This window comes from Bombus affinis, chromosome 13 (genome assembly GCF_024516045.1).
Source record: "Bombus affinis isolate iyBomAffi1 chromosome 13, iyBomAffi1.2, whole genome shotgun sequence".
NCBI classification, from domain to species: Eukaryota; Metazoa; Arthropoda; class Insecta; order Hymenoptera; family Apidae; genus Bombus; species Bombus affinis.
The window spans coordinates 4,035,066-4,049,526 of NC_066356.1; the positions used below are offsets into that span (position 1 = coordinate 4,035,066).

At 37.5% G+C, this 14,461-nt stretch overlaps 1 protein-coding gene and 1 long non-coding RNA gene across 5 annotated transcripts in view; one reads left to right on the plus strand and one right to left on the minus strand.

Moving 5' to 3' along the window:
• The window catches only part of LOC126923718 (uncharacterized), a 231,713-nt gene that overhangs the window by 189,275 nt on the left and 27,977 nt on the right, over positions 1–14,461 (plus strand). The window lies entirely within an intron of this gene.
• LOC126923694 (inactive rhomboid protein 1) overlaps positions 1,711–14,461 on the minus strand; it is a 284,985-nt gene continuing 272,234 nt past the window's right edge. For 3 of the 4 annotated variants that reach the window (XM_050737390.1, XM_050737393.1, XM_050737391.1), the window contains 6 exons: positions 13,833–14,016; positions 13,320–13,556; positions 12,614–12,804; positions 12,108–12,404; positions 11,853–12,006; positions 1,711–10,049 (listed from right to left, as the gene is read on the minus strand). In XM_050737390.1, coding sequence (XP_050593347.1) covers positions 9,618–10,049; positions 11,853–12,006; positions 12,108–12,404; positions 12,614–12,804; positions 13,320–13,556; positions 13,833–14,016 — 1,495 coding nt within the window. In that variant the 3' untranslated portion in view covers positions 1,711–9,617. The remainder of the gene's footprint in view (positions 10,050–11,852; positions 12,007–12,107; positions 12,405–12,613; positions 12,805–13,319; positions 13,557–13,832; positions 14,017–14,461) is intronic. The other variant, XM_050737392.1, reaches the window with a different exon arrangement.

Here is a 14,461-nt window from a genome sequence, read left to right on the forward strand (position 1 = left end):
TTCTGCGTTGCAGTTGTTTTCTTGGCGAGAAATTGGTTGAGCATTTTCGTTCGCTCATCTTTAATACATGATTCTTGTAATTAAAACCGTGTCAACAAGCATGCTCCATTTGCAAAAGAAGAACGAGGTGGTTGAATTATTCTACGCATGAAAAAGTATCTCTCGTTTGCGCTCACGCTTGTTTTCTAATTTAATAAAAGCACGAACAGTAAGTTAATGTATTTGATAATAATCTATGAATCAACTTGAAGGACAGAGCATAAAATCTTTCGACTTCAACATCATGTTCATATATTTTAATGAAGACTAAAAGGTTTCAATAAAAATATCCAGATACACGGCTGACGTCAAATGATATATTATGCGGAAGCATTTTAGTAGAATGAAGATCGTGTCTCTCGTTTTCCAAAGCATAAAAAGACACTATATCTTAATTTTTCTTTTCTTGTCTTCCTGTAATATAATACTCTGCATTGCTCCATTAATATTTTCAATATACTAGGTGCAATTGCATCTCGTTGTGATGTAGATGAAACGATATTGAGGAACAGCATAAACGAAGATTTATTATAACCAAGGGGAGAGAAATACGATGATGGATTAAATGAAACGATATTGCGATTACTTACATTTGTATTTTACGCGAAAGTCTTGGTATTAATCCATGTATACGTACGTAGTAAATACTTTAATTATAAATGCAGCTAGAAAATATCTGTCTCGACTATGAAAATTTAGATCTGAACTTAAAAATGTAAATTATCATAAAAGATTATAGATTTAAATAACGTTTACCATGCTTATATCGTTTCAAATTTTATTTCCGAAATTTCCATTGTATTCACACATTCTGAATGCACATAAGATAGAAATAAAATTAAGAAACGAAATTATCAATAGTGATACTTTCATGTATCTGTATATTTAAGTACTTTTAGAACAATAAATGGTAATAAATCATTGATAAAATGTACTCAGCTTATGTCCATCTACTGTACCGATTGTTAATCTTGCTACAGTTTGTGTCTTACGTTTTAAGATACCGATTTCGGAAAAAGCAGCGTTTCATACGCCACCGGTTATTTGTTACGGTGAATATAGGAATTACATTCAACTCAATTATTGTGGAAGCGACAGAAACCTTATTATCTTACGGGATCTTACGGGACATCGCGTTACATGTTCTGCAATACCGACTCTTCAACAATTTGATCACGCCCTCTACAATTTATAACACCACGTCGTCCGTAATTAGCCCATTTGAAAGTGCATCGTTTATTTAAATAAAATTTTAGTTGATACTCGATTAAATAGATTTCTGGTGATTGAATTCATTTATTGGAACGCGAACTACTAATTATATGAACGAGAAATCGTAAGTACTAAGACTCTGTGTAAACTCTTACTTATGTGAAGTTCTGATGTACGAACCCACTTGTCCCGCCAATTCACTCGATCGCTCTTTTTCTTTCTTAACCTCACATTTCCTTACCTCCAATGCGTACTTTACAGTCCTGCTTTCACTTACTCCTCGATAATAAAAAATAAATTGAAGTATATACAATTATTGCGTCTTTTCAGACAGTAAATTCAAGACAGTAAATTAAAAAGTATTAAAAAAGAAAAAAACAAACGCGTGTCTTCATAATAGCAAATGAGTATTTCAAACGTTAAGAACGTAAGAGGTAGACATAAAACGCATCCAGGAGATGAGTTTCACGTTTTTCTTTATTGTTATTAAATTAATGTGTTGTTCAAGGACTTATACACATATACATATGTGCACAGGCGTGTAAATGACGCGCGCGTGTGCGCACGCGTGCACATATCGTATACGTCTATATACGCACGTATGTATGTATTGTATATAACAGCGACAATTACAATGCATCGTTTATGATCAGTAATAATAATCGTAATCGAAAACCTTACCGATTAATAGATGAAACCGAAAAAATACCTGGCGAAGTAATTCATAAGTAATTAATCGTTTAATTAGTACAGTCGTTATTACTCGTAACCCTTAGTCCATCGTGGTTTCATTATCTTCTTTTTTTTCTTTTGTTTTTAACGCTTATATCACTCGTTATAGATACAGGGATACAGAAAAATAATACCGCGCGGCTGTGGTGGAATCTTCTTAAAGTATATTATGTATATATATATTTATATTTATGTATATATATAAAAGGGGATCGAGGACTGTCATTAGAATAAATTTGCTCTCGCACGGATTCGCTCTGTCTCCGGTATCGAGTTTTCAGTCACGATCCAGGATCTAGCGTGCAACGATCCAATCGCGAACAAACGACTTTCCATTTGGATAAAATATCTAATATTCTTTTTCTTCGTGAAAAGTGTCCTCCCTCTTTGTTGTAAAATATCTTCATATTCGTCTCGAGAATGGTTGAACACTTGAAACATTATCTTCCGTTTGAAAAATTAATTAAATCTAATTGTCATTGTAGGATATCGGTTTTCTTCGGATTCGTTCTGAAATATTCATAAAGTTTTATAATTTTGTAATTTCATCGATCGACAAATCAGGGAGGACTTCAATTATTCCATTACATATTTCTACTATTGCCACTTTGACGAAAGATACAACAACATATCGAAGCTTTCGAATCGAAATGTATCTATCGTTTGGAAATATATATTTCTAATATTGAGGCAACGAGCTAGCTATTGCAAGAATTTCATTTGAATATCTGAAGTATCGTAAAAACCTTTTAACAAACCTTTGCATCCTCCTAACTCTCCTTGCAATGTTTTTAACGATACACAGACCTTTTATGTCGAGAATAAGAAAGTTAAAATAGCTGAAAATTCCTAGACAGCAATGTAAATCCACAAGATAACAAATCTATAATAATCGAATTAGAACTTTAAAAGACGATGGAATTTACAATGTACAATTTACAGTGATACTGCTTATAATTATATATCAAAATTCTAAACGACACACGCGCGCACACAGTACACACCACGCACATACACACAATGAAGTTTGCAATTCATCGAAACTCAAATCTTTTGCCTTGTTAACTAAACGAAAATCAAGTTTGCACGAAATTATCTGTTTTTTCCAAGGAGTAAGAAACACGAAATATCCGCGACAGGATCGATGCACAGGAAATTCCAGACCGTAATGTCGCGATGCTTTCCACATCGCTTTTTAAACAACGTTAGGATAAATTGTAGCTTTACTTAACGATCCTACCAGCCGAGCTCGTCTACGTGATTAGCGAGATCGGGATATCAATTTTACACGAGCTGCACTATTTAGGTCCTTGGTCCATTTTCGACGCATACGTTTTATTTACAAGACATTATTACTCTTTTTTTTCTCTTTTATTTCTCTTTGGTGCGTGCCTTACCACGTTACTCTCTTACTCTCTTTCTCTCCCTCTCTTTCTCCCCATTTTTTTCATTTATTTTACTTTATTTGGTTTGTATGCATAAATTAATTCTCTTCATGGCGGATCGAGAGCGAATCGTCGAGAGGACCTCCGTGTATATAAATCGTTTTCACACGTCGACAAGTAGATCGGGAAACTCGCGTATCTTTTTGTCCATCTTTCTTTTTATTAATGTTATTATTATTTATATATTTTTTTTTTGTTTTTCATCGAGGGACATATTAGTCGAAGTAGTTCAAACGAATACAATCTCTACGTCGGATGGTTCTTCGTCGAATTAAACGTTGTCAAGCACTTTTTGAGACGATGCCACGCCTACGGAGACAGATAGGTTCGGGCTACGAGAGTCTTGATTTTTATTAATCGAATCGCTCTGGCAAAGAACTTGTATTTAGTGAAATTTTGAAAAGAAGCTGAACATCTCGTAGTCTAAGAAAGTACCGTTTCATCGCGTGAGGATAGAAGAATTGTCAGAGACAGTGGAACTATTATTTTTTAAATCATCGCAATTCTAGCGAAATGCAGGTATCGTATTTTTCCTTACTGTTATATACAGCTTCATTTTTCATAAGCAATTAAAAGTCATTTAATAAATTGCACGATGATCGAAAAGATTACTTCATTATTTTTATGCAACCGTTCTTTGCTTCGTCCATCGCTCTCGTAACGTTTTATTTCTCTCCGTAAGTTAGGGAAACGTAACACAGTCGACTCCGATCGTCCCCACAGGCGAAAGACGATATTCCACCTCGCCGTGATCGATATGGAAATATCGAAGGTATTTCTCAGATTTCTTTCACTCGATTTTCTTTCCCCCCGTCTCAATTTCACTGCTTCATGTACTTCTTTCCCTCCCTCACTCTCATTCACCCACTCACACATACTCTCTTTTGTATGACATGCTATTACCTGTATATGACACATTTACAATAATAACAATATGTTACTCGTCGACAATCGCCACCTCGGTCCACCTCGGTCCTTAATTCGTACTTTTTTTTTCTTCTTTATGTATACGTGTTATATTCATATACTCATATTTATATATTTATATATTTATATAATCCGAAAAAGTTCAGTGTGTGTGTATGTATCGGTAGTGTCTATGTGTATGTATTTTCCGTGTATGTATTTCTGAGTGTTTAAAGGTCCTGGACCCCCTCCATCATTTCATTCATCATCGTCCCCATCTTTCTATCCCTTTCGTCTTTTTCTCGCCTTTTTCTCGATTGTTTATCACAAAGTTTCTCGAATGCGTCATCAAACATCCGAATTATCACGCTTTTTGCATCCTTGCTGTTTATAATTCTCTCACAAAATCGTCAATCAAATTCTCTTGCTCTCGTCGAGTAACAATTACGATTCGTTGCGATCCGATTAATGGCTGTTTCGTTCGTGACAATGGCCTCGCGCGATGCAGATCGACTTTAACTTCTTTCGCGTTACACATGGGAAAATAAAACGATACACTGATGAAATTATCGCTGTATTCCATCCGGATTTAATTTGTTAAAATATAACGACGAACGTGTTGAGCTTCAAGCGGTCTCTCTTCCTTTAGTGGAAGTTTAAATAAAGTTGAAATGCATCGTTCTTTGCTTTGATTATTTCCGTAATTACGTATGATTTATACGACGTTTATAATTATTACAGCTTTTTACTCGAGCTTAGAATCTAATAACTGATGAGTTAAAAATTTGAGATCTCGGCTTTAGAAAATTGTATCATCTTCCTTGGAGGAATGGAATATTGGAAACGTGCATTGAAATCTTCGCTGTGATTTCCTATTGATTAAAAAATTTGATATTGTGCTTCTTCCAAAGAGAGAAGATATGCGATATAAATGTCACCGCACGAAAACCAAGGAATACAGTAATATTTTCCACCATAGAACGACGTATCATTTTTCTTTCCTTTCACACAACACAACGTCAATGTATCGTTTCGACTCAGTGTAATTTGTTAATGCGTGTTTAGTGTACGAATCGGGGAGGTTAAAATTCCGAGCCAGGACTCGCTGTTGCGTAATTCGAATCGTTTAATTGCCTGCGTCCATTGGAAATGAGATATTTCAATCTAATTCGTTTTAATGATCCGTCCCGTTTTAATGATTCTATTTTACATTTGCCGGCGTATGTTCGTCACGCGAATGAAATGAATCTACACGAAAGCCTGGACACGATTTTCCAACCTTCCCTCGGTACGATGAGAAAAATCAATCCAGTGCAGGGTTCGGTTAGCAAAAGTTTCATTTTGCGTTTGTCTATGGAAAATTAACGGCGGAGTAGAAAATGATTAGAGCTTTTTTGCACGTAGTATCATGCGTGTACGTGTCATTGATGCGTATACGGACAACTGTCTCGTTGGATGCGATTCACGCGTGATCGATGCAAATTACAAATATCGTGTGCGTGGTCGAATAAATTGTCTCTATCCCCATCGTTACTCGTAGAAATTTGTATTATTTTTTATTACATTTGCAGGCAGTTAAAAATCTCCCTCTCGTAAAAATTTGGCAAGAAATAATTTATGCTTGTATATTACGATTTAAGCGGATTCTATTCAAATTTTGTTGCATTCTTTCGATTCCATGTACCTCGATATTTTTCGTATTTCACAGATTCTTCGTAAAAATTTCTTTAAAAAGGATTCCCTTTACCAAGGGTATTCCTTTAAAGCGGAATTCATCCTAAAAAGGCGATCGCTTGAAAAGAGAATTTCTCTTAAAAAAGGTACTCCTCTGAGAACAAAGAATTTTCTGCACAAAGGTATTCTCTTTGAAAGTGAATTAAAAAAGAATTCCTGGTAAAAAGAAATTTCTACAAGCTGAAAAAATTCCTCCAACTAATTACCTCACGTGTGGCCACTCGCTACGGCCACTCAAACTCAGATATTCCGAAAAGAATCTCTAATAGAACTGAACGTATTACACGCGTTAGGGACAAGTTCGCTTGATCGACTTTCGGATATTTCTTGCCGAACGTAATCGAGCTTTAGGAGCTCGTTTCAAGATAACGATAATTTTTACGAAAGAGAAAAACCAATGTTCTTACCACCGCCGCGAGAACAAGCGGGCTGGCCTTTCATTAATTCTCGCTTAATCGTTTTATAATGTTGATTCCTTCACATAGAAACAGGTGAATTCGTGCCGACCGGTCGTTAATGTGGCTTTGTGTGGCGAAAACTTGTGCGTAGCCTGGTCGGACAAACGGTAAAAAAACAGTCGACAAGGAAGCATGAAGGTATACGCGAAATTTTCAATTGAAAATACACAAGTCGAGATTTGGTCGAGATATCACGACGAATAAACTTCCCTTTCCTCTTCATCGAGCATGGTTTTCGATTATCGTAATTGTCGCATTTGCCATAATTCACAGAGGAGGTTGCACTCTGACTTTATTATATTCAAAGAAATTGAGTAAATTAAAGTAAAAATGAATCACCGATACTGCGGCTTTTATTGTACTTTCAAACATTCTTCTTGCTTAAGGGTTCCTTTACGTGTATACCTTTTATCCGAGTATATCCAAGCCAGAAGGTAAAGTGTCTTTAAACTAACGTTGATTCCCCTTCATCTCTTCCTAAGCATTGCCGATAAAAAATTAAAGAAAATGTTTATTTTCGCTATAAATTTTGAGACTCTTCAAGCGCTAGCGATACATTATACGCAGGGAAATGTATAAAAATCGTTTGTCGGTTATATGAAGAATAATTAAATCGTTACATGCTGTTTAATATATCATCGTAGAGTCGCGTTCGTTTCTTTTTTTTTTCGTTTTTCTCATTCTTTTTCTTTTAAAAAAGTGCGTTTTATATCTCGGGATAATGTTCGCGTTACTCCAATTAACATTACACTTATTCACGAGCGATTACGAATATATTTACTCATTCCGACGATTACAATTATCGTGTACGGATCACTGATTTTCTCGTGGCATGCTCAATATATACGAGGATAGAAAACCATGCCTTTGCGAAATTCGAAAAAAGGAACGCTAAGAATCCATAATCAACATGGTATAACTTATTACGTTCTTAAATATTGTACGAAGGAATTGTTGTTGAGAGAAGGAAACGATGCTTCTGATTCACTCCTCTGTTTCGTTAAAATATTTAAACCATATTGTACTCTACTTTCTTTAATAAATAGAAACAAGTGCTTCAAGGTTTCGCGACGATTATTCTTAATCCAAAACTAATTGACTGGTATTCACTGAGTGTATATAAAAAAATGAATCAATGAGACATTTTGATATGTATTATGAAAAAAAGCAATATCACATTTATCGTTAAATGAAGTAATTTCTATCAATTTTATAACGTACAAACGATAATTTCAGATTAAGTTCAGAAGACGAAGGAATAATAGGAGATATAGCTGTGTTTCAGAACCTGGACATTTGAAATTGTCAAATTCAACTTCCTCTGAACACATGTGCAAATACGAAGCAGAAAGCACACTTTCCTTCTACGGCATGTTTCTATGATTCCCGTGAAAACCAATCGACGTAGCTGCGTCGACGAAACCTAATCTACTTCCTCGTCGAGCATGCTACGTTAGAATGAATGAGAGATCACGAATGGTTGAACGCGCGACACGACATTATAGAAGAAACGCGTTTCTTTTCCTCTTACTCCTCTTTTTATCTTCTCTACCTTGAATCACTTTCACATTTATTTTTGCGACGATCTCCACGTTGTGGCACATCACGTTCGCTATTGCTATTTTTTCCTCGTGTGTACATACTCAATCATCGTTTACACGCGACAAGACGCAGACAAGAACAGATTCATTCTTCCACTTCTCTCAGACAATCTTTCTTCGTTTCTTACATTTACATACCCGTTATAATAAAATACACATTCGCGAATGTCACAGTGCTGCTTTGTTTCATCTTTATTCTCTCTCTTTCTCCCGCTCCCTCTCTCTCTCTCTCTCTCTCTCTCTCTCTTTCTTTCTCTCTGCTTGTTTTACCTTAACGCAATTTAATCGCTCTTCTGCATATCTCGTCCATCCTTCTCTCCTTCATTCCTCAACCCCTACCTCGTTTCTATCTCCAACCGATTCTTCTCGCATCTATAATTATGTACAAGGTGGAAATTGATTAAGTGTTCACTGATAAGCGCTCCCTTGCTCACTTTCTCCCGCTCTCACACGCCATTTATAAAAAATTGATTCGTTTTTACTCTTTTCTCCCCCTTTTCTTTTTTTTGAAGATTAGAATCTTCACCGGATATATACTTATCGTTAACACTTTCTTCTCAAACGTCGCTCCAATCCGTTTTCATTAATCGTACCACCTTCACCAACCTGACCTTTCAGAGAGTTAAGCTCATTCAATTTACGTTCGTAACCAGCGTAAAATCTCCTTCCAAGATGTTGCACCGCTTAACGTATTATGAAAAATATTCTCAAAGACAATCGTGTTCGCCCATCACAGATATAGTTCCAACGTCAGAGGTACGGGCTGCTAAACACTTTCAACGTTCCCTTGCCCCTTTCATCTCTACCCCTCTTTTTCTTTCTCTAAAATTAAATTTATTAAGGTCGTTCTTACGCTTGTATGTATATGTATATGTAACAAGAGTCTTCGTTCTATGTACACGTGTTCATTTCCTTTCTTTTTTTGTTAAACGTTCGAAGAGAGGGTGAGAAGACTTTCCCGCTCTCCAACGATCTCGTCGTCGCTTCGTCGTAAAACACTCTTGCAAATCGTCCACAAATATTCTGTCTTGTTCTATCACGAACGTTTCACTTTCATCTTCGCTTTGGATCAATGCATCCACCCTCAAAGCACGATCGTCGAGAACGATGGTCGCGTTACGTTAAAGGCGCGTTGTTTTATTTTTTTTTCTCTCTTCTCTAATATTTACATCCCACCAAGGAGCGTACAGGGTCCATTGGCTAAAAGAGGCCTCGAGGATCCCAGGTGGAGTTATTTTACTTTAAGGCAGTGTCGTTCGTCTGGGATGAGTATCTCTGGATTCCTTGATACAGTAACACGCATCAAGTCATCCAAGGCTCGTGTTGATCTTGTGGTCTCGCGTACTTCTTCAATCGTGATGATCGTTTTTGCACCGGTTTAAACTCCACACTAGAGCCAGCGCGATCAAACGAGCGCAGGGCATCGTCGTTTGATTCCGGATTATGTGGAATGATGGTTCGAACTCAACTTCGAAACACGGCCCCGTGTGTCATACGGGTTCCTCCCGTTTGAAGTTGATGTTCTGCGAGGCGCAAAAGTCACGTGTGAACGGGATGCAGTTGAACAGCTTGCACACCTCGCACTCGTACACTGGCACGTTATAGAACAGGGCTAGAAGAAGGGTGAACAGGACGACGATGAGGATCAGGCAGATCCAAATTAGCCAAATCTTGCGGCGACGGTCGTAGTGGCCGAATGAGATGAACGGCATCAACGCGTATGCCGCCAGGAAACCGAAGATGAAACCGAACAGATGAGCGTAGTTGTCCACCCATGGAAGCATGCCGAGAATTAGCAGGCCTAGAAGGACGAAGATCAACTTCGACAGGACTCGGCGAGGATGCTTTAGCATCGGCCAACAGTGCAGCACCTCGACGATCAACGTGGCGAGAAGGGCGAAGTGCGCCCCTGCTGGCCCCACCTGTAAACAATGAGAGTTGAATGATTTTAAATCGTGTTTGAAGCGAAATACTTGATTTACTTCAATGCTAATTTCTATTTTAATTTAGTTCCCTGGGCGATCCTTGATTTCTTGAAATACTCGCGTTGGTTATGGGATGATTTGTATCTTTATTTACATGCTAATTTTTGAATTTCTTTCCTAATTAATTTGCTAGGCTATCGTTGATATTTCGAAGTATTCGCATTAGTTATATGGGAATTTGGTCGTTATTTTGCTTGTGACAATGGATCGCTATTTCGATGTTAATTTTGTGTTTCTCTTCCAAAAAATCGACTATTCAGCATGTTTATTAATTGGAGATATTGGTATGAAATCTTCCTTTATTATGGTCAATTCTTTCAAACGCTTATTAATTCGGAATACTCGTATGAAACGTTCCATTGTAGGACTCATTTCCAATCGTATCGCCGTGTTTCTGCAATTCCATTCGTATCCATTCAAAGTACGCAATGTTAATCGAAAAGAATCGTACATAAATTTCCATGAACAGAAAATAATATCGTTCCACTTTACACCATTTCTATTACACAGAAACCTCTTACAACAAACTATCGCTGAACGATACGAATTATCGATAACCCACGCAGGAGAAATCGCGTTAACGTACTCGACCAGCTTTCTCCAAGCAGTCAGGTTGAAACAATAATTAACACTATGCCGCATAAAGAGAAAGGGTGGAAGAGAGAGAAAGAGAGAGAGAGAGAGAGAAAGAGTGAGGGAGAGAGAAACAGAGAGATAGAGACAAAGTTTCTCAGGGCGGAAGGTACGTTTAACCAAACTAATTAGAACAAATTGGACGGTATTAGTTCTCGAGGAACGGTGCTTTCTGTCCGCCCCTTTATTCTCCCGTCTTCTCTGAGAACTGGTGGCTGCCTTAATTCACGAGTGTACGCTCTCTGATAGAGGAAAACAGTCGGAATAGAGAGACTAGAGGGAATAGAATTGACGTATAACTCCAAGTTCACCGACGTGTTAAGGGGGTAAACTGTCGAGCGATAAGACGGCCGAGGGTGAGAAACACCGTAAAGGAAACGATCGTAATGCTGTTAACCCTTTTCATGGGTATGAGTCACGGTGCAAACCTGGTCTCTGAGCAATTACTTCGCCCGACCGGGGCCAAAGCGTCGATTAAATCGACGATACACAATGAAATGCGCCTGTTAAACGTCCCGTGAGGTTATTCAATTAAAACTGCTACGTGGCATCTAATAAAACCATCGCAGCTCGATAATTAGCCTCTCGCTTGCCTGGCAATTTCTGCAGAAAGAAGGAAGTTCTTTCGTGAAGATATTGTTAAGTTGTGTTGCGTTGAAACGCGATTGAGTGGCGTTGTGCCTTGGTCTGTTGATTTTCTAAACAAAAGCATAAGTTTTAATTTCCTCTTTAATAAAAATTTGAGTTGTATTAAAACGTTTGTGTGTGTCGGTTAAGAAATAATTTCGTTTTTGTGGTATTCCTCTTCAACGTAGTCTTTCTATATTTTAAGGACAATCAGATATGTTGTGGTGTTAAATATTATCTTTATTCCAACAATATCTGCTGCATAACAATGTTTGCATTAAAGAATTTGTAAGGGAGTATCCAATTAGTTTTATTTATTGCTCCTCATCTTTATGTGCTCTTTGAATATTTCGAAAACCCTTAAAGAACATATACTCTCGCGTGACAGTAATCTCACCTATTTTTCTGGGCTATATGATCGTAATCCAGGGTACGTTTGTTTCGTCTCGACGTTTCTTTGAGAAATTAAAATATGCGTACCTCTGCTCTGTAAGGAACGAATATCGCACTGGCCAAGTTTCCAGCTAATGCGCCGATAAAATAAATCAAAGCGATACGCAGCGAGCCAGTTAACTTCTCCAAGTCCCGCATCAAGAAATACTGAACCATTAGCGTGATCGACAGATGAAGAACTCTATAAGTCAAAGATAATACCACATGATAATTTAATATAATTCCCTACAGAAAAAATATTCTGCGTAATTATTTCAAAATAAATTCTGTTCAAAAACGTACCCAGCATGAAGAAACATGGTGGTGAAGAGTCTATAGAACTGATCTGGCCACTCGGGATGAAGAAATGGTATCATACCGCAGACATCGTGCAAACACTCGACCTGGGAACAGAGCGACGCCTCCTCGTGGAAGTAGCCGTGTACGAAATCACAGTATTCCTTGGTGGTAATGCGACACATCCCGTGGATACCGATGCAACAGGGATGACCGATCACCTCACAAACCATATGCTCTGCCATCTTGTCCTTGTATCGGCTTACTGGGAAATTTCCATTGCTCCGTTGACTCCCGTTTCTACTGTTGAGCAAGACAAAACGGGTTCCTCGATATTATTCAGGAAAAATATTGGAAAATTCAGGAAAATATTTTTGAAGTTTGATCACCTTCGGTGCTTGAAGATTTTTGGTAACATGATAGAATTTTAAAGTTTTCGTCATTGCTAGATACGTGGATAAATGGTACATAAAAAATATAGAAGAGATTGGATTTTTGGATGACGAATTTACCTAAACCGTTGATTAAACGGATTAGTTTTTCGACAGATGGGCCACTTGGTGATGTCATCAGGCCATTCGTAAGGTGCTATACTAGCTGGAGCGTCGCAGAACTTTGGATCCAACCCGCAAACCGATCCGCTTATGCGTCCTCCCGGTCCACTGTCCCCAGGTCCCCATTTTTTCCATGTGGATATCGTGTTCTATAGTTTTTGAAAGCATCATTAAGCATTTTAATCAATCTACCTCCAAAAGATATAATCGATAAATGATGCAAATAATTAAAATTAAAAGTACTTCAGGATTTTTATAGCGCGCAAAATTAATTGGAATATCAGGTTCTGGAAATTAACAGTTTTACAAGAAATGTAGACAACGTATAAAATACAGTATAAAAAATTGTTCAAATACAAGTAATTAAGGATTCTTCTATATACACGCATGCAAAACTAATTCCAATATAAATTTTTAGAAGCAAGAACTACCAATGTGTTCGTAATTCATGTAACATATAAAATAAATATCTATATAAATAATCGACAACAAGATAGAAATTCCACAGAAATTTACCGTGGCAGTCGATCTCAATCCCCGGACCAGTTGGTTCGTAAAAGAGGAAATTATATTATAAACACGATACGAGTGGATATTCTGCAAAGGAATATCTAATTTCCTTTATATTTAATATTTTCCAGCCGGAAACGAAATAACAACTCACAGAGCAATCCGCTTTGCTGGATTGCACGCAGCCAGAGTCGTCGTTTCTGATGCAGCATGCGGTGTCCCGTTCTCTTTCCCGCCAGACGTCGATCTCCTTCAAAATTTTAATATCGCGACGCATACACGGTGCAAACTTCGCGCCCAGATGAATCAAATCCGCGGCCCTCGGACCAAACCAGAAATTCGCTGGTTCCTGGTAGTCCACTTGTTGCAACGACAGACTGGTCACAAGAACCTACCGCACAATTTTCACGATATTTTTTCTACGCCGAATTGCTTTACTTTCTGTGATTGTAGGAATTTTCCCAATAATTACAACAACATGGGATAGGAATTTTTAGAGTAATTTATAGTAACTGCGAGGAGTTTGAATTTTCTCATTATCTTTTCTATAAACTATACAATGCGATTTTGTTAAGAATATTACAGAAAAGTAGATCTAATGAATGACTAAGGATTGGAAAAGACTGAAGATCGTAAGAAAATCGATAATTGGAAGTTTTGGACTCACCAAGCCCGATCTGTGACTAAGATCCATGCCCACAGGTCCAAAACCATAACACGCTAACGAGATTATCAAAATAAGAACTTGAACGGTGGTGATCCAATACGTAAAATACGGACGATGATCTTCGAAGTCGTCCAGCTGCCTTCTGACGTCTGGTTTCTGAGACACGCTCTTTCGGAAAGATCTCCTGCAAGCATAAAACAATATTTTTCATATCTTTCTTTTATACTCTTCTATTCTTCTCACTTTTCACTCTAAATGCAAATAATTTCAAAGCTTAACATTATCAGTAAGAATTTATATACTTAAATTATTATTATTTTCTTTTAACATGCTCACTGCGTATGTTATACGTTATCAAATAGTTTTCATTCAGTATATAGTTTTCATTGGCATTATATCGTGAAACCGCTTCTACATTTGCATATATTTGCATGTGTGCTGCTATCAATAAATAATGAATACCTCATGGAAAATGGAGAAAGAAAGAGGTTTCGTAGCCGCAAAGGTTGTATCGTATGATCGATAACTATATCCCCCTTGGCATTTTTTAAATATCACGCCGTCCTGGCAAGACGCTTTGCGTCACGCTTTTTTCCCTCTCATTTCTGACGTTTGCCGCTTATCCGCGT